The following is a 25,903-nucleotide window of genomic DNA, read 5'->3' as shown; positions in this document are numbered from 1 at the left end:
TGAAAACAGCTTGGGGAGAGAATAATTCCAGTCCTCCTCACCATTTAAAGATGATGAAGGCCACCAGGCCCAACAGCACTGCAGCCAGTATGGAGGTGTAGATAGGAATGAGGTTTTTGCTCAACCCAAGTCTCTTCAGCCCAGGGTCAGCCGTGGTCACGCTCTCCGTAGGACTGTCAGGAGGAGACTTATCTGTATACGAGACAACTGATGGAGCAGGAGAAGAAGAATAAGAGGGAGAAGAAAAAGGAGGAAGGAAAGGTGTAACATATGGAAGAGAAGAAGGGAAGCTTGAGGTGTCAGGAGGATCTGCATCTGTTGGAGAAAAGAGACAAAGTCAAAGAAAAAGATGCAAAATCTGTTGCTTAGTTGCTTAGAAGCTATTATGTGAATTGGCATGAAAGATTTCTAAAGCAAGTACAAAATGCATAAAAAAATCATGCAGTTGTTATTTAAAAGGAGCCACATAGCTATTCATGAAACACAAGCAGAAAAAGTTTTATATTTAAATAAAACTGGTTTCAGAAATTATTTACATAGAAATTCTTATTGCAACTGCTGCATTAAGAATTTTTATGCAAATCATTCATAAAACCACTTTTATGTAAACTGCAGTACTGAATTTATATATTAAAATCAAAACAAAAAAAAAAAAAACATTTCACACAAACTAACTCTTCCTGAATAAATAAAGTCATTTTTAATTAAGTTCATTATTTACTCATCCTCATATTGTTCTAAACATGTATGCACAAAACTTTTATTGTATGGATGCAAACAGTTGAAATATTCAACAAAATTACATACAGAAAAAAAAAATCATATAGGTTTGGAGTGACATGAGGGTGATGACAGAATGTTTTTTTTATTTTTTTTGGCAAGTTAGTTACAACATTAGCAGACCTTGATATGGAATCTGTATGCACAAAAAGCTCATTTCCACAGAATTGGCAACGTGTTTGATTACTTAATATTTTGGATAATTAGATTTTCTGTTTTCTACTAAAAGAGTGTAGAAAAAAGTGTTGAAACCATTATCTGATTCCACTGAGGTCTAGTCATTAGTTTCTAAAACAATCCCAAAATAAAAAACACAAAAGAATATTGTAAAATTGAGTAAAAGCACATTAGAACTGAGACTGCTTTGTCTTGACCCTGTGAACTCTGTTCGCTGGCAAGCTAAAAAATGATTCTTTTGATTTGATTATCTTTGATTCAGTTGGGGGCCGTAATAAACAGGCTTTGTCCTGAGTCAAACCTAATGGACACTCAGCTAGCACAGGAGACTGTGATTAGATTGGAGAGGTAGAAGCTCGGCCCAAGTAGGACAGGCATCGCCCCGGGCTATTGTGTGTGTGTGTGTGTGTGTGTGTGTGTGTGTGTGTGTGTGTGTGTGTGTGTGTGTGTGTGTGTGTGTGTGTGTGTGTGTGTGTGTGTGAATGGGTGGTGTAATTTATACCATAGACAGATGGAACGACACATTGAAGATCATCAGATATTCTGGCTGTAGGGGGTGGCGGGGGGTCATTGGGGGTTTGGTTTGGGGAAGGGCCATGCTCCAGGGAATGTTGAGTATGGATTTATTGATCAAAGTACTGCAGCATGAAACATTTTGGAGGGAATTTTGGGCATGTGAGCTAGTTTTGTGGCACACTTAATAATTTACCTCATTCATTAAACAAAGGCAAAGCAAATTTCTGAAACAGTATTTTTGCATGAATATGACAATTTACATAGTTTTTTTTTTTTTGCAATCGATTTAGACAGAAATTGTGATTAATGAATGTGGGTTGTTACCCAATTGTCACTACCACATGTTGGTGGTGGTAGCCAGGATGTTGCTAAGATGATATTTAATGTGTTAATATTGAAAAAGCAACAGTATGCAGTTGCCATAGTGTTCAGGGTGGTTGTTCAGGCATTGGTGTTTATAGGTTGTTCTGAGAGGTTGCCAAAGTTGTTTTTAGCACATTGCTGTGTGCCTTGGTTCCAGAAGTATTTTCCCTTTCATTTTTTCCATAGGAATCTTTAAAAAGTCTTTATTAAGAACCAACAAACTAGCTTTGAGGTGAATCACAATATTGCAAAATTAATAAGATCAAATACAACTATACGGCATAGTTAAAAACAATGTGAACAAACAGATGAAGAAACACATTTAGACACTCACTCACACACACACACACACACACACACACACACACACAAACCCTTCCCTCCACGCACAGTTCTCCCAAAACTGGAGACACAAGCCAGTAAGAATGCTTTAAATTACTTAAAATAATACTTTCTGATTATTCAAGTTCTCTCTCAGTCTTTATTCATCTTTTTCTCATGGTTTCTCAACAGAAGTTATATTAGCATATTGGCAAAACAGATCTGGCAAATCCTCCAGTGCTTATTTGTGTTAGCACTCTGGAGAGTGTCAAAGGTTTCTATTTACAATGTGTTTTTGCAGCGTTGACAATGAAGCCAATCACAGATATACAGTATCTGTTTATTTTTTGAGCGCAATGACCAATCAGATATGTTTAAGTCAGAATCCATTCAATATGGCTCAAAATTACTGTTTTTTTTTCATGTTTTTTTTTCTCAATGCAGTGTTTTGCTTGCTCCTTTCTTTATAACAAAGTGTAGACACATTAGATTCAGTGTTTATTGTAGAGAGCTTCGTTGATTATAAGGGAACTGTGTGAGATCGCTATGAACTAAGATGAGTGACAGATTTTATTGGTTATATAGGGAGCAATCTTTATGTGCCACTATGTTCTTATATTCAAGGCAACAGCCCAAAATCTAATCACCAAATCTAATCACCTTACAGGCAAAATGTTCCCTTCAAGAATGAAAATAATGGCATTGATGAGTTTTGCTGTAAAAACAGCACAAACAGAAAGAGCAATCTATATTATTATATCTCTCTATATGAAGCATAGACTTCATTCAGTTCACAGAAAGGCAAATGTATTCTTGAAAATTGTCTGTACACACTCTTCCAGGCTAGGGTGAAGTCGTTCATTACATACACACACACACAAATATATGAGAGGTTATAAAAAGGCTAACTCAATTCTGTCATTCACTCGCAGTGCTTCACGGGAGTGGGTCGACATGCTAAAATGTTCTTTTGGTGCGATTTGCTCGTTTGAATTATATGATTGGTTGAGATTTCTCTGCAGAATCATGGGTAATGTAGTTTCTCACCAGGATCTGCACTGTTAAACATGGTTATTTAACTAATTCAACAAAATAATGCAGACTGATGGCTTCAGTAAAAGCAAATACCATCATTTAGCAACTTCATAGGTCTGTCTTTAACGGTTTATGAATTATTGTTAAAAATCAATTTCTCTAAGAAGAAAATGTCTCTTTGATATACTGGTCTCTAGTTTCATGTCCCCCTGTAGGAATATGGGATTTTTATGATTTTGTTCAAATCACTGACCTTAACAGACCAATAGTCATTATCTTGAAAACAATATTTAAGTGTCTTATAAGATTTATATTGTGTTTGCAAGTTTGTTTTATGGGGACACAGGAAGTGTCCACATAAACCATGTTTATGCTGTAGTACCCATGTCATTATACACATTTGTGTCCTCATAATCCATATATACCAGTACACACACACACACACACACACACACACACACACACACACACACACACACACACACACACACACACACACAGTGAATCATTGAAGAAGGGACACCAGACACCATCATGGACAGAGATCTTCTTTGTCATGAAACAATCTCCCCCACCCAAACCCCCATGTCTCTGTAACTCCTCTGCCTCTCCATATTGCTTTCTTTCTTTTCCATTATCTCTCCATCACATCTCTCTCATGCATGGTTGACCTTTAGTAGGGTGGTTATCATCTGCTTCATAAAGACAGAACTCACTCCTTTACACATTTATATCTTTTCCTTTCTAATGCTCTGCTTCCTGCTCCTTTTCCTTCTCAGTTTTTATTGTTCTTTTGTTGTTTCTGTGTATCATATTGTTATTTTGCATATTTTTCTTGCACATAAATACAGATGATCAGTGGATTGAATATGGGGGGAAGTGCAATACGAAGTGTCACATGAGACTGTGATTGGCTGATTACCCATCAATGTTACAGGATATTATCTCAATGAGACCTGGCTTTCATGATGGTACAACAACAACACACAGACAAAAATATATTATATTACAATATATTAATTACACACACACACACACACACACACACACACACATATATATATATATATATATATATATATGTTGGGAAACAACAATTTGTTTAATTGTTGCTAATGACCCTGAAAGAGTCAAACTGGTGGAAAAGGACAAGACTAGTTACAGAGTAAACAACTCACCCATTCAAACATCTGATCTTTTAAGCATCACATGTCATGTCTGAACCAAATGAATTTGAAATGTCTTAAAACACAAAATGAAAGCGTTCCTGTAGCTCAAGTGGTAGAGCATTGCGTTGCGTTAACAAGCGCAAGATCGGGGGTTCGATTCCCCGGGAACACATGATAGGTAAAAATTGATAGCCTGAATGCACTGTAAGTTGCTTTGGATAAAAGCGTCTGCTAAATGCAAAAATGCATAAATGCATGATCAGTGAATGAAACCTAATGGTTCAGTATCTGCAGTACATGCCACTTACTGTAAATGGACAGACAATGACTATAAATATCAATAATTTTTGTGTTGCTTCTTTGTGGGATTATTACTAATTCTGAACACCATTCTGGGACATTCCCGCTGCTTTCATCTTCTCGGATATGTGGTTAAAAATGTTCAGTTTCTTTTCTTGCATTTCCTCCTACGCACTAAACAGGAGTTTCATTTCACTTTACAACCACATAATACCCCAATTATCTGCAGTTTTTCATAATAGAGCAGTGATCATAACATTAGTAACCGTCATTAAAAAAAAAAATCACACTTTATACCATGTATTTGTCAATGTCATGAACAGCTAGTTAACAACTGTTGCTCTAAAAAGTCAAGTTAACATACAGGAGTCCCTCAGTTATAAAATGCAGTATTACTCTCTATCATAAATAAAATTAAAAGAGATTGAGAATTGGACTTAACTATGACGATTACATACAACTACAATAATACATGTAATACCGTCCACATCAATAAGTAATAATGTTATGTTTATTGTAAGTCTGTTACTGCTGTTATGTTCTCACAGCAAAGTAAGGTGTGCTTGTTTGTGCTTTGTCTCTCTAAAAAAAAAAAATAATAAACAGCTGTAGTTTCCACAAATTTTAGACATAAAAAGAACTGTAGCATCATTACTGGATTTTAGAGATTTAACTTAAATTTACAGTAAAATTATTATTATTATATAATGTCAATACAGCAAGTAAAAAAAAAAATCTGGTTTGTACCTTTATACTATACTGACAACCACAGTTCATTACAAGTAGATTTAGTAGCTAAATAATAATATAAAACACCATAACTGTAGCACACAACGCTAAAATAATGCCATGAACATTACTCTAACGATATAAGATGTACTATACTTATAACCAAAAACTAAGAAGAAATAATTATTTAAATGAAAAACCAGCAAATGTGAATTTGAGAACAGATAATTATAGGAATGTCAATTTACGTTTTTTTGTTTTTGTTTTTTTTTTACTGTAAATTGTATGACTAGTTATTTTTAACTTCCAAAAAGGTACATGTAACAGTATTTTACTGTAAATTAAATTACAGAAAATGTCCCATTATATCTATTACAGTTTTCACCATATATGGAAATTGTCAACCAATTAACTGCTATTTACCGTGGCCTTTTTATAGTCTTGTACTGTTAAAATTACAATCATTTTAAAGTGTGGATTCTGATTTGCTTTCAGTGTTTTTATTGCTACTGTTTTATCATTACCATTATAGTTGTGCTGTGAACTCCATGAAACTCCATGAAACTTCATGTTCATAGTTATTGTTAACGTTTTCGTTCTTGGTGTGAGAGGGCCGTTACGCCTTCACTAGCAATGCCCTAGTAACCACCCAGAACACCCTAGCATTGGTGACCATAGCTATTGGTCACTTCCAACAAAGACACAGTTGTATTTGGAATAATGGCACTAACTATGTTGTTTATTTACAGTGAAGCTGCATTCATAGTGTTACAGATCATCATACTGTACATCATAACACAGTATGAGCAACAGAAGCAGACAGGCCTGGACAACCACAGTCTCCTTTTTAACACATTTTATGGCATAATAGACTGTATGCATGCTATAATAATCTATGCCTGTGATAACAAAATCCAACACACACACAGGTTATTATTTTTCACAGTCGCGACTGTTTAATTCTTCAGTGAGAAGGTGAATAGCTGTCTTAACAATCTAAGATGAGAAGATGATGGCTGGGAGAAAGTATTTCCTGTAAGCGTGATTTGACTCTGTCATTATGTTTATTGGGAATATACACAGTGACATGCCTTGTCATGCTGGAGAAGAGAGCAGAATATGTAGTGTGTTGTTTGTGTGCATGCATGTTCTCTGTGGCAAAATGTGATACCGCTCACAAAAGGTCAGTGTGAGTAACCTGAGAACACAGCGGAGATACTCCATCTCTGTTATCGACCACAAACGCTTCTGTACATATGCTTTCTCCCTCTCGCCACTAAATCTGTCTCCTGATACACATCTGTCATTTCTTTTGCATTTCTGTTTTCAGTACTCTTTTGTTTTCTTCCTTTCTTTCAGATCTTTTGCTATGGTTCTTTCTCTTCTCATTCAAATCCTTTATTCTTTATTGAGTCTTTATTTAGTCTTGATCCAATAGTGAGTTAGCAAATCTGTATGATCTGTATTGTGTCAACAGAGTCAAATTGAGCCCCTCTAACCATCAAGTTAACCCAGTCTATGGTAAATCAGAACTCATTGGCAGGCAAGGAAATCTGATCTTCAATCAGTATTTCCTACTACCTGATTTAATTAAGTGCTAATGTATAAAGGCTGTTCAGTGCTGCCCGTGATATTTAGGGCTTCCTGTCAGTTATTAGGACAAGAATAGACCTTATAACAATATGCAATAGTTTGCTGTTTATAAAAATATATGTATTATGAAATATGATTGGGAAAAAAAAACAGATTTCGGTATTGCAAGAAATGTATTCTGCCTGAATGCTAACAAGGTTCCACTTTAAGACGATGTAGTTACACAGTAAACGATAAATTATGCATAATTACAAGTAACTAACCTTAAACGAATGAACCCTACAGTAACTCCAACCTTAACCCTATAGTCAGTACATGTAGTTAACTCTCTTGTAGTTCTTTTGTGTAGCAAAGTAGCTGCATCCCAAATGATGTAATATACATTATGCACTATGTACTTATGCACTATGCACTCAACCGTGTAGTGTATGAATTTTATAAGGTTATTTTGTCCGCTATGCAATTAAACCTGCAACAGTTGAGTGCATGAAGATATTTAAGTGCATCATCTTTAAAAGTGCACTTTTTCTTTCTGAGATTTTCAGTGTGAACACACTACTTGCAATATTTATAATAGAAAACACAATATGTGAATTGGGACACACCTAAATTCAAAAGTGTAACTGTTAATGCTTTCGAAATCACTTTATCTTTAACCAGTCTTTTAAATGATTAGTTAGGGATGTACAAATATTAATAATTTGCCTGTTATTGAAAAGCCAATAATTATTTTTATGTTATGTTAATTTATTATCATGTTATGTTATAGCCGATAACCAATAAATGTCTGACAAAAAATAAAAAATAAAACAAAAATAAATTAAATATTATAATGTGCAATATGACAAATGTATATTCATTTTGAGACTTAGTATATAATAATCAGTAATATGTATTGACGTATTTGTGATGTATTTTTTATTAATATGTATGATGCTTGTTAAATAAATTTGTAGTCAGTTTTGGTTTTATAATCTTTGATTATCTTCATGTTTAAAAGTATTAAATAATTGCTGCCATAAAAGATTGGAGCCTGTCCCACACCCCCAATCCTGTTTAACATGGTCCATAACCACTCGAAGCCAATAAACTTGAATGTCAGTGATTTCATCCGGACACACTCTTGCCGCGCAATTTAGTGGGTGAACCTTGACATTGGGGTTGTAAAGGGAAAGATTGTGAGATAAAAGAATAGATGTAAATTGTTCACAGCTGAAAGGATTCTCTTGGAAACTTTGGCACAAAACAAATTCTTCATAAGAATCTAAAATTCCACACTGGGCATCTTGGAATTTTAATGATGTAATTCCAACCTCAATCACAGCTATACCCCATAGGGAGAACGGGATGAAACCACGGGCTTAAAAGTTTCAAGAAATTCATAAGGCATAAAACTGGCTCCATATAGGGTGACACAAGTTTGGGCACACGTCAGATCATCACCCCAAACCCTCACATCAAGGGCAAACCGTTATGTTACCCCAGAAAACGGCTCATCACTCTATCCACTAATGTCATAGGGCACATGCCAAACAAGTGCAGACAGCTGGGGGATGAGCAGTTGTCATGAATGGACCCACTTCATTGTCGTAGGATGGGGAGGGTGGGGCGAACAGAGAGAGAGATTGATTATTTCTGTCCAGTACAGACAGGCATCTCAGTTTCAAGGCATACATTACACACAACAAAAAGAGATCAAAAATAAAAAGACAAAATGGGTAATGATAAATCTTTATATTTTTTTTTGAGAGATATATACAAAAAAAAATCTCTTATGATCTTATTATTGAAAAAAAAAGCCCTCCACTGTCTCACGGTCACGTATAAAATTAAATCACTAGAGAATTTTTTTTAAGTTTTAAGTCTCAATATCTCTAAATTCTACTAAAAAAAAGTATATAAAATATATTTAAATTATTATAATTTTTAATGTCTTGCTTTAGTTAAATCTTTTTTTTTTTTCATTTTGACCGTAGATTTAAATTCTAAAGTTGTATCATTTTTCATAATAATTAAGCATGTTTTCATTACTATACTGCAAAAATGTATATTACAGTAATGTAAAAAAAAAAAAAATCATATTCTATTTAAGGGAGAAAGAAAGAAAGAAAGAAAGAAAGAAAGAAAGAAAGAAAGAAAGAAAGAAAGAAAGAAAGAAAGAAAGAGAAAGAAAGAAAGAAACATTACAGTGGGCAAACCATTTTCTGTAATATGTTTTGATCGATTTGTCAGGTTGTTGTTGTTTTTTATTTTATGCTTGTTCAATCAATTAGTACTCAGTTTTGGTTTGATAATCTTAGATTTTTCAAGATAATTAGTCCTATGTTCAATCTCATTACCATAATGAACTTTTTTTTTTTACTATTTATGTTGTATTATTATTATTATTATTATTATTATTATTATTATTATTGATGTATCTTGATTGTATTTGTGGTATTACATTTATACTGCAACAAATAATTGTTAAAAAAAGTACATCATCCTGATGTTATAAAGACAGTAACAAGGCTCGGGTTTTTACAAAAAAAAAAAAAAGGCTTTGCTTTCTTTGCCAAACTTTTTTTTTGTTTTTTTTTTTGATTTGAGGGTGAAATGTGACCTATGACATGAAATGTGACATGTTCTTTTAATATTCGCCCCGGTAGGGCATTTTGCAATTGATGGGGCTCTTTGACACACACCATACAGCTTCATGCTTTTTAATGAAATTACACGCCACTTTCATGCTGCCTGTTACCACACGACTAATCTCCCATTAGAGCAGAGAAAGACAAAAAAAAGTCTCACAACTGAATCTGATCACTTGGTCCTTTTCAGGGGTCTGACCAAATGTGAACACCAGAGGTGGAAAGAGTACAAAAATATTCTACTCAAGTAAAAGTACCATTACATGAATGAAATTTTACTTAAGTACAAGCAAAAGCACCAGTCTAAAAATCTACTCAAGTAAAAGTAAAAATAGAGTAAAAATTACTTCGTTACATTTTAACAGTGGGAGGGAGGCAAAATGGGACACGCCAAGGGTGTCAAACTCAGTTCCTGGAGGGCCACAGTCCTGCACAGTTTAGATATAAACACACCTGATCCAGCTAATCTAATCATTTAGGCTTATTTGAAAACTACATGATATGTGTGCTGGAGCCGGGTTAGAACTAAACTCTGCAGAGCTACGGCCCTCCAGGAACTGAGTTTGACACCCCTGGGATAGGCCTATTAATCTCAAACTAGTTGTTTTTAATTAAAGGAATCAGTTATTTAGAATAATAAGACATTTGGCTGTTACCAGGCAAATCAGTATCAACAAACTCATCTTTTCAATGCAGAGGAAATGCAGAAGCTTCATTGGAAGTGGCATTTAGATGTATTTACACACTGTTTAGTGCAGGACAAGAATGCATTTAACCTGCAGTTACAAATGCATGAATAATGTTTTGATATACAAGACATAAAATGTTGACTACTCATTTGAAATTATAAGAAATTAATTATAAAAAAAAAAAAATCAAAAGATACTTTAAATGGCCAGTATGTGTCAGCAAGTCACTGTTAATAAGTGAGTCATTGCGATTGAACCGAATCATTTAAACGGTTTATTCATTCAGGAACGAAACACTGTCATGTTGCTCAGAGACGCAAAACTGTGCTTTGGTGGCTGTGTTTGGAATTATTTTTTGTTGTAAAAATAGAGCAAAAACAGGCAATGTGGTGTCTAAAACGCAAGCCTCTTAATTAACTTGTTTACAGACCTGTTCTAAAAAAAAAAAAAAAAAAAAAAAAAAAAAAAAAAATATATATATATATATATATATATATTTTTTTTTTTTTTCAGCGGTGTCTGCACCACTAACGCCTGTCTGTCCATCTGCATCCTTGTGATTTTAGCTCCAGTTTGCCCTCCTGCCCATTTTTTACTGCAGTAGTTTTCAGGGAGCGATTTTATTTATTTTTTTACTCAGTAATTAATGTGTTTTAAAATGTAGCGAAGTACAATATTTAAAACAAAATAAAATTAATTAAAATTAAAATTACATAAATTAAAAATTTTCACCATAAAAATTAGAAGTACACAAAAATGCTACTCAATTACAGTAACGCAAGTAAATGTAATTCGTTACTTTCCACCTCTGGTGAACACTCCAAATGATCTCGGATGTCTCTCCATATCACCGTATGCTGCATATGCTCTTCTGTATCATCCACACCACAAGGATGTGCTGTTTCTACGTGTATTTAGCTTTGATTTGAAAGACAACAGCGCATCCTTGTGGTGCGGCTGATACAGAAGAGCATATGCAGCATACGGTGATATGGAGAGACACAGAGGAGACCGTTGACAAAGAAATTGTTGAATAAAGTCATTATTTTTGTTTTCTTCGCTTACAAAAAGTGTTCCCGTCGCTTCATAAAACCCAGATTGCATTACTGATGGCAGATGGAGTATTCTGACGACGACTTTCATACTTTTTTATGGACCTTGACACTGTTATTTACTTGGCAGTCTATGGGACAGTCACAGGCCTCCAGGTTTTCATCCAAAATATCTTAAATTTTGTTTTCCGAAGACGAACGGAGCTTTTACGGGTTTAGAACGACATGGGGGTAAGTGATTAATGACAACATTTTCATTTTGAGGTGGAGTATCCCTTTATATGGACCAAAAAGAATCTGAGTCCACTTTCAGGGGAAGGGACATTGTGAACATAAAGGGATCTGGGTGCATTTTTACTCGGTTCACTGATTGGTCCACTTCAAGGGATGTAAGTTTGTTTTTTTGTTTTTTTTTAAAAAGGACTTTGGTGTGAAAACCCTCATAGATCATTTTTGATACATCTGCATCATCTGTAATCTGGTAAATTCCTGATACATAAGAACATTCTTTATCTGAAACAGACACCTCACTTCCTTGTAGCAAACAACACCATGTTTTATTTACTTTCGTCTGGAGATTTCCATGTTTATAGAACCCAGGCTGAACTGAAATCAGTAGCCACCCATGACCTATGACCTCTCACCTTCATGTTAAGACCTCGGCAAGAGGTCAGATTGGGTCTGAGAAAATCTTACATTGATCATTTACAGATAAACATCACTTACACACACGCGCACATGTCTCGGCAGTCATGTACAAACTGATCCAATCCAGATTATCACTGTTTAATATTTGCTGATTAGCTATAGACAATGGCAATATTTATCTTTGTTCAAGACAATTTTGTGTCAAAGACAATCCAGAAAAATAAATATTCATCCAAGTTAGAAATAACTGAACCACTTTCCATATTTTTCCAAACTAAGTGGTGGTGATTTTTTGCCAAGTTTAGCTTTTTGCTAATTTATGGATATTTGGGTTATACTCAAGGTTATGAATCAAGTAATACAATTTTGTGAGGAATGAGTTTGGAAGATGATTTTGTACTAATTTGCTAATGCCTCAAATTGTGTGGATTATTGAGGGAAACTGATGCATTATTTTCCTGAGTGATAAGATTTGCTATTTTTTTTTTCCATTTTACAGATGCCGTCTATACACATACATTGCACAAAATGCCTAAAATTACATCATATATTTTCTGTGCAATACCATAATGAGAATACATTAAGAAAGTACACTGAAAATCCATTTATAGGCCCTGCTGCATTTAGTAGGGTTTTCTTTGATGGCAGGACTTGGGCCGTGTACAAAGCCTCTTTCTCTGATCCTCTTCTGAAACCGTGTTAAGAGGCCAGACACAGGACAAAGCCTGTAATGTTGACTGCAGAACTTTGAATGTGATCCGTTCTTAAGATATTGTTAATTTTATTCACAGCGCATTTCAGCTCAGCAATAAGATGGCAAATATTAAGCTTCGGCTATGCCAAGAGCATCTGACATTATACTGTACAGAGAGTTCAGTGAGCTGACCAATCACAAAAGGGTGATGTGTTTTGGCCTTTTTAGTTTTAAATAATATTACTTGTCTGTTTGTAGACATACTATGTACATCTACACACAAACACAAAAGTGAACTGAGAATTACACAATGATCATTAGCAAATTTCATTCATTAATTTATTCATCGCATGCAGTCATATATATATATATATATATATATATATATATATATATATATATATATACTGTATACATATTGTTCGCCATAGTTTTCTTTTTGTTTGACAAAAATAACCTGTATATCAATTTTTTTGTGTTAAGCGATAATTTGAATAATAGATAAATGCAGCCTCGTTGAGCATAAGAGACAAATCGTAAACAGTTATTACATATAACTATAAAAATGTTTTAAACATGAAAGATGTATCAAGATAAATACAGCATGTGAAATCTCTATCTGTTGTGACACAAGCTCCCGAAATGATACCAAATATTGAGTATACTAGAGAGTTTTAGAAGTATGGTGAAGTCTTCAAGGAATTCTATTCAGACTGTTAATCATTTGTGTTTTGGAAAACATTTATGATAATGCATTATGTAAAAGAAGTGAAAAAATCAAGACAGCATGTAAAAAGGTGGTGCCTAGAAAGTTCCATAGCTGGAGCAACCACCCATCAACACAATAAATAAATAAATAATAAAAACAAGTTCACTAATATTGTAGTGGTGACATACGCAAATGTAAAAATCGAATTGTCATAACTAACTTGTCTTCAGCTGTCATCTCCAGAGAACAGAGCCATTGAGGGTCAATACACAGGGCAATTTCTTTGCTAGTAATTTTAAAACAAAGCAAGATGCTGAGTAACAGAAAACTGTTTGTCACACTGTCTAATGATAACCCATCTATTTACAGCTTCTGTTTGATTTCTATTCTCGATTCTCCTACCTTGGCAGACAGCATCACTGAAAGGTGTGCAGCTTCTCAACTCCATCTCAGGCTGATCGCAGACAGAGCAGGGCATGCAGGGGTCAAAAGAGGTCTCCTGATCTGAATACGTGTCATCCACACACTCCTCGCACATCGTGTCATGGTCAAAATTACAGCGGATCAGCACACCCTGGCCCACAGGACACACCGTGCAGATCTCACAGCGGCCCGTCATTTTGCTGAAGAAGAACCCATAGTCGCAGACACACACTGCGTCGTTGGCATCAGTGCAGGGAGTCAGCATGCGCATGAGTTCAGAACATGGTGTACACGGCTGACACTGCTCCGTGTGGCTGAAGTTTTCAGAGAATGTCTCGCCTGAAGGCAAAAGGAGAAAAGGTTAAGAAGACAGTCTCTTTGAACATTCAAAGTTTGTAGTTGTGCATTTCAGGGTTATTATCATTACCTAACCATACCAAAAAACTGTTTCAGTTCTTGAAATAAAATAAAAATGAGCTGAAATAAATAAAATAAAATAAACATTTTATTTCAGTTAGTTTCCAAGGCAACATTTCTTATTTTCATTCAGTTGAAGTATTTACAGGCTCAGCAGTTATTAGCCATTTTTGCATTGACCTTCAATCCCATTTCAATCAACTGCAAAACATTTCAAATGTTACAAGGTTAAAAGATCTGAAAGATTCCCCCAAAAAACTATGATGTGTGATTGATTATAAGACCAATACTACATTTTATAAATTCCAAAACTACTCTGAAAGGGATAATAGGGTTTGGCTAGTAATGGATGATTGCAGCTTTAGAATTGAGGTATCTCCACTGGAAAAACCCATACATGTTGGTCCCTAATCTGAATGTCGGTGGACTTCTGATGTCTATGGCAGTTATGGACCTAGCACTTTGGAGCTGAGGTGGAAAAATATGATTTCTAAATCTGCTTTCTGAAATATGTCATAGAATGACACCGCTTCCAGAAAATGTGCCATATAAAAAAATACTTTCTTAGTTGTAGGAAAAAGGGTGAAAGAAAGTCATGAGTCATATTTTGACCACATGTATTCTCATAGATATCTAGAATCTACAGGAAGCTACCAGAAGAAATTATGATGTCAATATTGCAAAGAGTGGAGAGCAAATATCTAATGCTGCATGCTCCTGGTATTGTATTCCCATCCTCCAACATATTCAGATATATTAGTGGATAGAGGTCTAGCTATCACTAAATTATTCAGGAAGCTGTTTTGTTCGTGTATGTATGTGTGTGTGTGTTGCCCCAGTGCCCCATACTATATCAAGTGTTACAGTATATGCCACTGGCAGGATATTCATAGAAGCAGTGACCAGACAGTGACAGAGAGAAAAATAACACACTAATGCCATAATTATCCTTACATCTATCCATCAAAGTGGATGAAATGTTATTGTGTCTTTGTGCTGGACAAGTAGAGTTGCACATTATGGGTTCCCCTGTGTGCAGAAGCTGCTAATGGCCCTAATGATAACGGGGTAATGTGATGGCTTCTGGGGGCCAGTTATTTGGGCTTTATTTAGGAGACTGTTATGGGTAATCTGTGCATTTCCTGCAGACGAAATCCCGTCCACTCAGCCTTTCTCCCTTTGAGTCTACTCTTCTCCTGATCTCTGCCCTTTGAGATCCATTAGCATAATGCTAGCGATCAATAATGCATGTCTATGCATTTCAACAGACGGACGATGTATGCGGGTGTTCTCAACTGTACAAGTCATGGAGTGTATGTGTCAATCAACATTAAGACTAAAGTGCTGAGGTAGCGTTTTAGTATGAACTGCTAGATAACTATGGTCTTAAAAAAAATACAGCTGATAATAGTCATGTCTTCAGATGCAGAACAGCAGATATGAGGCAGTATAAAGCCAATATAAAGCCAAAAAATAAATAATGATACTGAAATGATTTAGATTTAAGAGCTATTGATCTAACCCCAGAAAAAATATTTTTGTTGGTTATAACTGGATGTGATTGATACAGTAATTATTTATTTATTTATTTGTTATTTATTATTATTGAAATATTTTTGAATTGAATAAAACTAGGTAATTTAGATGTTACCACTTGATGCACTTTCTTTTCAATGCAAAATGTCTGAATTAACTTGTACACAATAATTACTCAAAATGTACTTATTGGATGAATAATGAAAGTTGACATGTCCTGAGGTGTGGCATGCTATTCCTCATTTAAAACTATTAACATAACATATTATATTATTATGCAAGCAGCTTGTATGAACTCAAATTAATTGAGAGAGTTTTTTACTTTCACTAAATGGATGTGTTAATGTGTCAACTTGCCATTTACTGTTGAGTGAATAGAAACAGCTTCATTCATTGCAAGAAACTCTGATCTGTTACGTGGTTAAAAAAAAATAAAGTCGCATAAAGTCATAAAATAAAGTCAACAAAATCATAGTTTAACATTTAGAGTGTACTTAGATTGGATTTCATATATTATCATGTACATTTTTAACATTTACACCTACACCAAGCTTACTTTTAAAATTCAGCTGAGCAGTTTTAGCACATCCATAACCCAAACTACATAACCCTTGTGAAGAAGTACACTTTAACATACTTAGAAAACAAGTACTTACTATATAATATGCATTTAAAGAATATGCTTAAATGTGAACTGAATGTAATGTTTTTGGACACTGAATTGTATGTTATGTGCAATTAAATGAAAATTTATTATAGTTTAAATTTATATTAAATGCAATTACAGTTTGTTTCAGTGTTGAGATTTTTTGGACCCACTTAAGTAGGACTTTAAGTCTTTATATGTAGGACTGTATATTTTTATATGTAATTTCAGAATTACTTTTATTGTCCTATATATTGAAATACGATTAAAGTGAACCACATTTATGTGAACACATTTATGGTAACTAAAATATAACTTAATGTCACTTCTACTGAAACCAGTATGTCATGTATTTTAATAAATTTACAATTAAACATTTATAATGATTAAATTGCAATCTAGTATTTTAGTCAACACATCAAAATAAAGTGTACTTCTTTTAAGATTTAAAATATACTTTATGATAAAACTTTTAATTTGACCTTATTAATATGACATTACTTTTTAAAAGTGTACTTGAGAGTGTTAAGAAACAGTCATGAAAGTGTAATCTAAGTACACTTATGTGGACTTTTATTTCAGTGATATTATACACTATACACATTTTATTATACATGATATTATACACATCTGTAAATACAGTTTTTTTAAGTACTCTTAAGTTTACATTCAGCACAATTAAGAACACTTCTTTTTCACTTCTTGAACCCAAAATATATTTTAATCATAAATGTCTTCTCATATTAAACTAAACTATGATAGTGTTTACCTTTCACTCTGTAAAATCACCATATCAGAGTAAAAGAATTAGAATTATCAACACAAGTTTGAAAAATACAGAAGCTAAAGAGTCATGAATTCATCTACAGTTCAATAATGGGAGCCTGTAGTGACAACTGCAAGTAAACAGAAGGCACATAAAAGTAAACTTCAAAATCTCCCTGAGGGCGACAGGCGGTAACATTTATCAGAAGGTAACTGGGTGGAGCCATCCGCTTTACGGAGTCAACTATAAATACTGTAAATAATGTTATTGTGCTGTAGTGCTGATAGTTACGTCCCAAACTCACACCATTGGTTGAGCTAATGTTGCTGTGTTGGGCTTGTCAGGACACTCAATTTTTCTTTTTCTTTTTTTCTTTGATAGAGAAGGTCAATTGTGGAGGTGAATGGTGAATATACACACCTGGTTCTTTGACATTACACACAGCGCTTATGTGTCAGGAATTAATATGAGCCCGTTATCTTAAATGATCACTTCTTAAATAGCTGTTTTCATTCCAGTACCATCCCAAATGCTACTATTACATGTCAACACATTATTGCTGAAGTGCTGTCAAACAGCATTAGGTGACTTACGAGGCTGTGAAAGGAACAGTTTGGGGTTTTCAGCATGTAATGGTTAAGCTGATGGATGTGGAATGCAGATCCCAGCACAGGCCCTTAGGGAAGGCCTGATGAAGAGATGGGAATAACAGAAGGAAGAATGTTTGTTGTGGGTTGTAGTGGATGACAGGAGGTCTTGGTGGACATGCCATTCTGTGACCTTTACCCAAGGCTACTAAATATTAACAAAAAAGTAATATGCACAGAACTCAAGAGTAGGTTAGTTTAGGTTATCTGTCTGTGTGATTAATATGTTGAATGAACCTTTATACAATATTATCCTACATGAAAGAAAATCACAAATGAAGTCTCTTTAATATCTCATAGACACCAGTAAGGTTAGATGCACAGCAAATAGAGATTTTGCTGAATTCTCCTACTTCTCAGATTTTCTCCAGAGAATGTTCTCATTCTCCTCTCAGACCATATGATCTGATGAGTTATGCTATCTATAATAATTTTGTAGCTCTAAACTCTTAATGTAGGTCAGCAAGTGTTTCATTTGTGTATATTCTTATTTCTCCTAATGCATTTTAGAAGAAGCATTCAGACATACAGCAGTCCAAAGGTCTGATTGCATTCCAGTTTTTTCTGTTTTTTAAATTAATGCAATGTTTACAAAAATATATTATCAGCATAGCAATTTCAGTGAAAATACCAAAATATTGCAGAATGTCCAGAGCAGAATGATCATTGTGCCAAATTAGATATGCCTTTTTATATTGCGCCTTTTTGACATAATTTTGACATGACAATGAGTTCACTTTACTCAAATGGCCTCCACAGTCACCAGATCTCAATCCAATAGAGCAGCTTTGAGATGTGGTGGAATGGGAGATTCGCTCATGCATGTGCAGCCGACAAATCTGCAGCAACTGCGTGATGCTTTAATGTCAATATGGACCAAAATCTCTGAGGAATGTTTCCAACACCTTGTTGAATCTATGCCACGAAGAATTAAGGCAGTTCTGAAGCCAAAAGCCTAACAAATCCCCCACTAACAATATATACAAAATAAATTTGAAACATATTGTACAAATAATTAATTTTTTTTGTTTGTTTAAGGAGGCAAGAAACTCTACATGAATACTGTACGTACTAAAGGATGACTATGTTTGGTCACATTTCTGGCTACTTGTCCTCTATATCCATTTATCTCTCTTCTCCTATCTTGTCTTGTTCAGCTGGGTCATGCAAACAGACATGTGGGAGATGGTGGGATTCTTGGAAGCAGTGGGATTCTGGCAGGCTCTGGACCAAGCCTTGGCTCAGGACCAGTCTCCGTAAATAAAAAATTCTAACCCCCAAACGTTGGTACAAACACTCTGTTACGTGACCCTGCCAGCACAACAACTGGATTTTGCCTTAATTAAACTCACTTAGAGCTGTGAGTAGCTGAAAACACTCAGATTGGTCTCTGAGCTCTCCAGACAATGTTTTGTCAAGTCTCATTTCCTAAAAGCATTTCCACTTTAATTACTAATTACTGTTCACAGCTCAAAAGCCCTTTGCCTCCCCTCAAGTGAGAGTTCAGCACAGGAAATGGCATTTTAAATAAGGCAGCTGCTTCATTTTAGCAACGCTGCGGCCAACATCTCTGTGGATACTCACTGTCAAGACATGGTTCACACACTGTCTGTGTCGCTCCGCAGGGCGTCACCACCCCTTCCCCGGGTTGGCATTGTTTGCAGCACTCCCCACTGGTCGTGTACGACCCTGAAGGACATGAGTCCTGTGTAGACAAGACTTCGCCCTATAGAGATAGAGAGAAAGTACAATTAAAGTTGGCATAAAATGTAAATTCAACGTGAATGAATCATACATGTATTTAAAAAATGTCTTTCATTTTTAAATATTTCCACTCTGATGTACATCACAATAAGGAAGAAAAGATCTGCTGTTACTTCCATTTCATCAAGTCTTTAATAGAGATAAACATAGAATTACAAAATAGAATTACAAAATAGCATTTAATCAGATAAACACATTTAAAATCTACTGATACTAATGATGTCACTTGCACTTTTTGTTTTGTCCAGTCAAATGCTCAATAGAATGAGGATGTCACATTTTCCCTCGCAAAATTCTGTGAATATGGATTACACATCAGATTCAACTTAAAAAAAAATATTTTAACTGCAACCTAGTATCTTGCAATTGTAACTTCATATTTTGCCAAGTTACTTTATATCTCACCACTGCAAGCATGGCAGAAAAGCAAAGGATGCACATTATGGGCCTCATTCATGAAACGTGAGCAGAACAAATTTTTTTGTTAACTGTTCATAAAATGTTCTTCTGTAAATTACAGATTTTGGTTCTTTGGAATCATTTTTCTGCCTCAGAATAAAACATTAAAAATGTGTCTGTGGCTGTATATCTTGCAGTTGTAACTTTAATTCTCATAATTATGACTTTTTTCTCATTATTGTGACTTCATCAATGGTAACATTTTCTCTTTATATCTATATATACTTTTTAAACTTAATTTTTATTAACTTTTCATTTACCTTTTTTTTTTTATACTTTTTCCACAAGACAGTTTAACCGTTATTACATTATTATGTTCTGAAGTTTTCTGAACTTTAAACATGCAATTTGCAGGGTTTACCAATATGAAGCTGCTTGTCGCTTCATGAATCGCTACACTATTGACAATGGATCTACTTTGCACATGAAATTTCACCAAAGTTTCACTAATGTGACTGCACTTTAATACTGTACCACCAGCCTCTGACTACCAATAGCAAGTAAGAAAGCATTTTATTACTTTATTATATATTTTATATTACATGGCTAATTTTTAAAAAGGACAATCCTTTTGATATTGCTATTCTATGGGAAATATGCCTACAGAGAAGAAAAACAGCACTTATTAAGCAATTTCATGTAGTCTTATAGACTAAAACACTATGGTACTGTTTCTTTGAATGGTCCGACATGTCAACGTTTGGATCAACCTATAGTATTTGTTTGAGGCAGGATTTCTTTTTTGTATGAGCAATAGCAGGGCCAGTAAGAGTGATCGGGAAACTGTTTGGAAACTATCCTTTTTTTTGCAATTGTTTTGTTGCTGCCAGTGGCACAGAAATGACTTCATAGACGTGAAGCCAGTGGCGATTCAGACGTTTCCCACTCCCATGCCTTTGATTTGGTTGAGTCTATCTCCAGGGGATGCAATCCCAGAAACTGACAACTTCCCACACAGACTTAGAGCCAAAAATACTATTTGTGTAACAAGACTTGTTGCAATATTCAGTCCTGAAAATGCCTATCAATAGCATTGCTTTGGAGAGATCAGAGAGCTTCAGAAGGGAATAAATGCGTTTTACCAGACTTTATCCGCATATACAGTAAATCTTCATGGTATGTTTAACCTGAATTCAATTCTTTCACAACAGCCTTTCCTTTGAACATCCATCAGACTGTATGATTGACAGGTACAGCATAAATATGGCAGCTGAACAGGGCCGTCCTGTGTTTTACCATGTGCCTCTTGTCCAAAGATTTTTATTTACGTTCACAAGGTTAACAAATAATTTATGATGCCTATAAGTCATTCTTGGAAGTCCCTACTTTGTGCTCAAATTGATTTGTTTTTGTATTGTTTTTAATTCCTTTTTTTACTAATAAACATAGGAAGGGTTTTAACACTAGTGCAGCAAAATGAAAAGCAAAGGATGTGCATTAGGGAACTCATTCATGAAACGTGACACATTTCTGTGGTAATTGTTCATAAAAAGGTTATTGGAAATGTAAATTAGAGTTTTAAATTCTATGGCAGATTTATGTGTTTCTGCCTTAGATTAAAAAAAAAATTAATTGTACTTGTGACTTTGCATCTTGTAATTATAACTTTTATTATTAGAATTGTGACTATATATCTCCCAAATGCAATTTTTATTTCTCATAATTGTGACTTAATATCTTGCAGTGTCACTTTATGGCTTATTAATTGTGACTTTTTCTTGTTATTGTGAATTCACAACTTGTGCTTACGACTTTATATCTCACAGTGTTTTTTTATTTATATAACTTCATTATGTAAAAAAAATACATATATATAAACACAGCATTTAGGAATGCTTTATGCATTTTATTATTCTCTTGATGAGAACTGGTGGTTCCCTATTTCTAAGTCATTGTCATGTCATTCAGGTGTGCATCCCATAAATACGATTTTCCAACACAGCCTTAAAATAAAGCAGCTGTTGCATAGCTGATGTCTGAGGGTCTAACATGAATGCCAAAAGCTGACTGGCTGAGTGTGTGGCTTTCAGAATAACGATGTTTGACACAGGTGTGAGGAATGACGTTTAAAAGAGTGAGAAGAAAGACAGAGGTAAAGAGTTAAAGAAAGATAGATTTGATGATCCCCCAAGGCGTTTGTGAGTCAGCTGGAGTAGTGACAGAGCTGAGTGAGAAGAAGAGGAGTTTGAGAAAGCACAAATTAACATTCCATTCGTTTCTACCTGTCCCCCACATTACCCCCTGGCGTGGGGCAACCTCCTCCTCCTCGCTCACATTAAAACACAAACACGACCCTACAGGAGCATTCCAACTCAGGTAAAGTTCAACAACCCCCCAAAAGTTCAGCAGCCCATGACTCTAGAGATTTGGCCACACATAATTTGTGCACAATTATGAGGTTCACAGATTACCATGTTTTAGAAATGTGTGAAGGGTCACAAACAACGATGCATGTCATAGAACCTGTTTGCAATCACAATCCTCCTGACAGAAGGCCAAGCTGCTGTAACTTGTGCAGCGCTGTTTAAGTAGATACAATCAGTAGCGTTTCAGAACATGTTGACTTTCATTTATCATACTCCTAAGAACGGTCCTAACGAAATGCATTCATCAACAACATCTGTCTGTCAAATTTTAGTGTAGTGTTTTACATTTTCTACAGATATGTGAGTGGTGCTTGCAAAAATCACCACCATGTGTGTGTTTTGGCACTTAACTCAAGAGACAGCTCTAGTAATATTATTATAAAATTGTTTTTATTAAATAATACAAAAATAATAATTATTATTATACATTATAAAAATTTATTTATTATAGGGACATGCAGTCTGACTGCAGACATGCACTCACACCATTTTATCACCTAAATGTGCTGTCTTGACACATTTGGCACATTGACCAAAGAATGATTGGCAAAAAATATGATACGCATATCATGTGGATGTATTTGTCAGTTCTGCAGAATGTTTCTCCCTCCTGTTCTGTCTGTCACAAAGTCAACCTGATATTTGAGAGCTGCTGTTTGTATGCTTGAATGCACTTAACTCTTAACCCTTATAGCCTGTTGGCACTTGTCAACATTTCAAAGTCATCTACTGTTCTGTTAAAGCTGTCTCTCACTAATGAGGCTACTGGAGCTAATGGAGCTCTTTCTCTCTCGCTTGCTTTAGTTTGTATTTTAATGCTATATGATCTACAGTGTATTCCAGAAGCACTGAGTCTAGAGGAGAATTTTCAATTTTCAATTGTGTTATTTTTCCACGTGCTCTGCCTGTAAAACCTTTAGAATCACATCATAAAAAGTTATGAAATTTGGCATAATAAAATACAAGGCAAGTTCCGACTAGGGTCAATTTTTCAAACTTCTAGTGCCGTTATTGTTAAATTTTCATGTTTTTTTTTTGTTTTTTTTGTTTTTTTGAAGGATTTTTCTTTTGAAGTTATATCTAGGGACGAGAATCTCACAGAGAATCTTTCAAGTTGGGCCAGTTAGCAACCACTTATAGCGACCACCCAGAAAACCTTTGTATTGTGGACATAACTTTTGCAAAGGTGAGGGCATGTTCTTCATTAATTACAAAATCTGTACTTGTGTGTCTAAAACAGATGGAAAAACAAATGACTATTTCATGTCCTATAAAATTTGCATGATACTGTATGTTGGGTTTTTGGCACAGCAAACGGTCTCTGTGGGTCTTGAGATCTCATGGGTGTGCCAACTGACTGAACATTGAACAACATTTATTTTTTTCCTAAGCAAGTACCAAAGCATCCACAATCAGTTACAGTGCCTAGAAGTGTTTGTATACTTCTTTTATAGAAGAACAACACAGAGTAATTCAGCTACCAGTAAAATGACACTAATACAAAGGGCACCCGCTCTGACTGCGACATGCAGTAGTTATTGCCCACACACCCATCATGCCGTTCAGATGGGTGTAGCTCCAGCTTCAGATCTGAAACAAGACAAGACATGTGACCACAACACATGTCTCTATCAGGAGATTGGTACAAACATAAAAAATAAAGCAGTTAAGCTTACAAATGTGACTGAAGTTATGTGGTGTACTTCATGAATTATCTATCATTATTCTTACTGCTTTTGCTTCAATAGCACACACATACACCCCTCATTCAACACCCACACAAAATACATAACAATTAGCTTTATAAATAACTACATTTTAGCTGGTAAGACAAGTGAAAGAACACAATGTGCTGTCTGTCAAAGTGGGCGTGATGAGATAATAGGGTTATTATATTCAAAAAAAGACCTTAAAAGTGTTCATGATGCCTTATTATACACTTCATAATGTATTTAATGTTTTCATAAACAATATAAAGCATTACAGCATGCATTATGAATGTATGAATGCATTATGACACATGATACTGTGTTGATCATGTATTGTAATGTATTACAAAATGAATTATTATACTGATTACAAAGTGTAATAAATTGAAAGACATGTTATAATATAACTGTTATCAAAGAATCAATTAAAATCACTCACTAAATAAATAAATATCAAACAAACAGGTCATTCCAATTCAAAACTCAAACAATTTACACAATCATAAGACACAATTTAGACAGTGACTGTCTCCATTCACTGATAGTCTGCTATAATGTTCCGCTTTTTCAAGTGTGACAAGAGCAAGAAAAAGTTCTAGAGCTGCATACTGAGTTGGAGACTGTGTACTCACCACGAGAAGAAATACTACAGTCGCAGCGAGCATGCTGGATGAAGGGCGTTCTGGATGAAGTAGACCGCGGATGGATTATTCACTCTTTACATGTGCTCTGAAATAATAAATTCAGCATCATAGTTCCTTCATAGAATCAAAGCCTGAAATCGCTCTGATCCTCATGCGCGTCCGCTGAAGTTTCACAAATAAGCGTGCAGCATTATTGAGCAATCGTGAGAGCGGTTTTTCCAGATGAATTCTTTTGAAGGTTGTGGTGTGAGTCTCCTCATATATGAGACGCAACTGCAATATGTGCAAGTGCACGTCCAGTGATACAGCTTTGAAAAGAGAGAAGGATTCACCCCCTCTTTTTCTCTCACTCTTTCTCATATGTCAGTTCAGCGTTTTCCCCTCCCATCCGCATCCAGCTCACAGCAACACAAATCAATACATTAAAACAATACCAATAAACACGCAATATTGAAGGAAACACGTCTAGCCACAAATTAGTTAGGCGTTGGTGTGAGACAAAAACATCCTTATATCTATATTTATAGTATCTAAATAATAATTAACTTTTTGTCATAATTGGTAGATTTGTAGTGTGGCTTTTGTGGGTTAAATAATGCCCTCAGTATAAAGTTTGGTAAGTTATATAATTGCAGCAACATCTTAAGAGGCTCATAAATCATGTGAACTGATAGTTTATGACGGATTAGGTTTTCATAAAACATTAAACTGTAACAATGTAACAAAAAACATCCTCTCTGGGGCGGGAGGCGCGTGAGCTCACATATACTTACGACTGCCGAGTCCGCAAGCTTAAGAGCTCAGCTTCTCCGCTAGAGGGCGCGCATACACTGCAGTGTATACTGTAGACGTGTCAGCGCTCAGGTGGGTATCTGTTCTCCATAACGTACACCTGCCCACAAAGTAGTGTGGATACTTATAGGTAAATTTGTAACTTTTCATCCTCTCGCGATTAAAAAATAAGAGTCTTGCGGAAAACATTGACGTATGTAATAAGCTGTTATGGTGCCTCAGGAGCCTGTCTGAAATCAGTTTCATGAGGTACCTTTATGTGCAAACGCTGCCTGAAAAGGCACTGTTTGATAATGCAGTAAAGCAGCAAGTCAGCTACCTAAACTTTT

The 25,903-nt window shown here is 35.1% G+C and overlaps 1 protein-coding gene across 1 annotated transcript in view; it reads right to left on the bottom strand.

Moving 5' to 3' along the window:
• LOC122146968 (tumor necrosis factor receptor superfamily member 16-like) overlaps nucleotides 1-25,128 on the bottom strand; it is a 28,130-nt gene extending 3,002 nt beyond the window's left edge. The window contains exons 1-4 of the mRNA XM_042767310.1: nucleotides 24,771-25,128; nucleotides 19,425-19,566; nucleotides 13,808-14,167; nucleotides 42-315 (exon numbers count right to left, since the gene is read on the bottom strand). Of these exons, the coding sequence (XP_042623244.1) occupies nucleotides 42-315; nucleotides 13,808-14,167; nucleotides 19,425-19,566; nucleotides 24,771-24,803 (809 nt within the window). The 5' untranslated portion in view covers nucleotides 24,804-25,128. The remainder of the gene's footprint in view (nucleotides 1-41; nucleotides 316-13,807; nucleotides 14,168-19,424; nucleotides 19,567-24,770) is intronic.
• Between the last annotated feature and the right edge of the window lie 775 nt (nucleotides 25,129-25,903).

This window comes from Cyprinus carpio, chromosome A12, assembly GCF_018340385.1.
Source record: "Cyprinus carpio isolate SPL01 chromosome A12, ASM1834038v1, whole genome shotgun sequence".
Lineage (NCBI taxonomy): Eukaryota > Metazoa > Chordata > Actinopteri > Cypriniformes > Cyprinidae > Cyprinus > Cyprinus carpio.
Note: the sequence above shows the minus strand (reverse complement) of the source record. Positions and strands in the feature narration are given on the sequence as shown.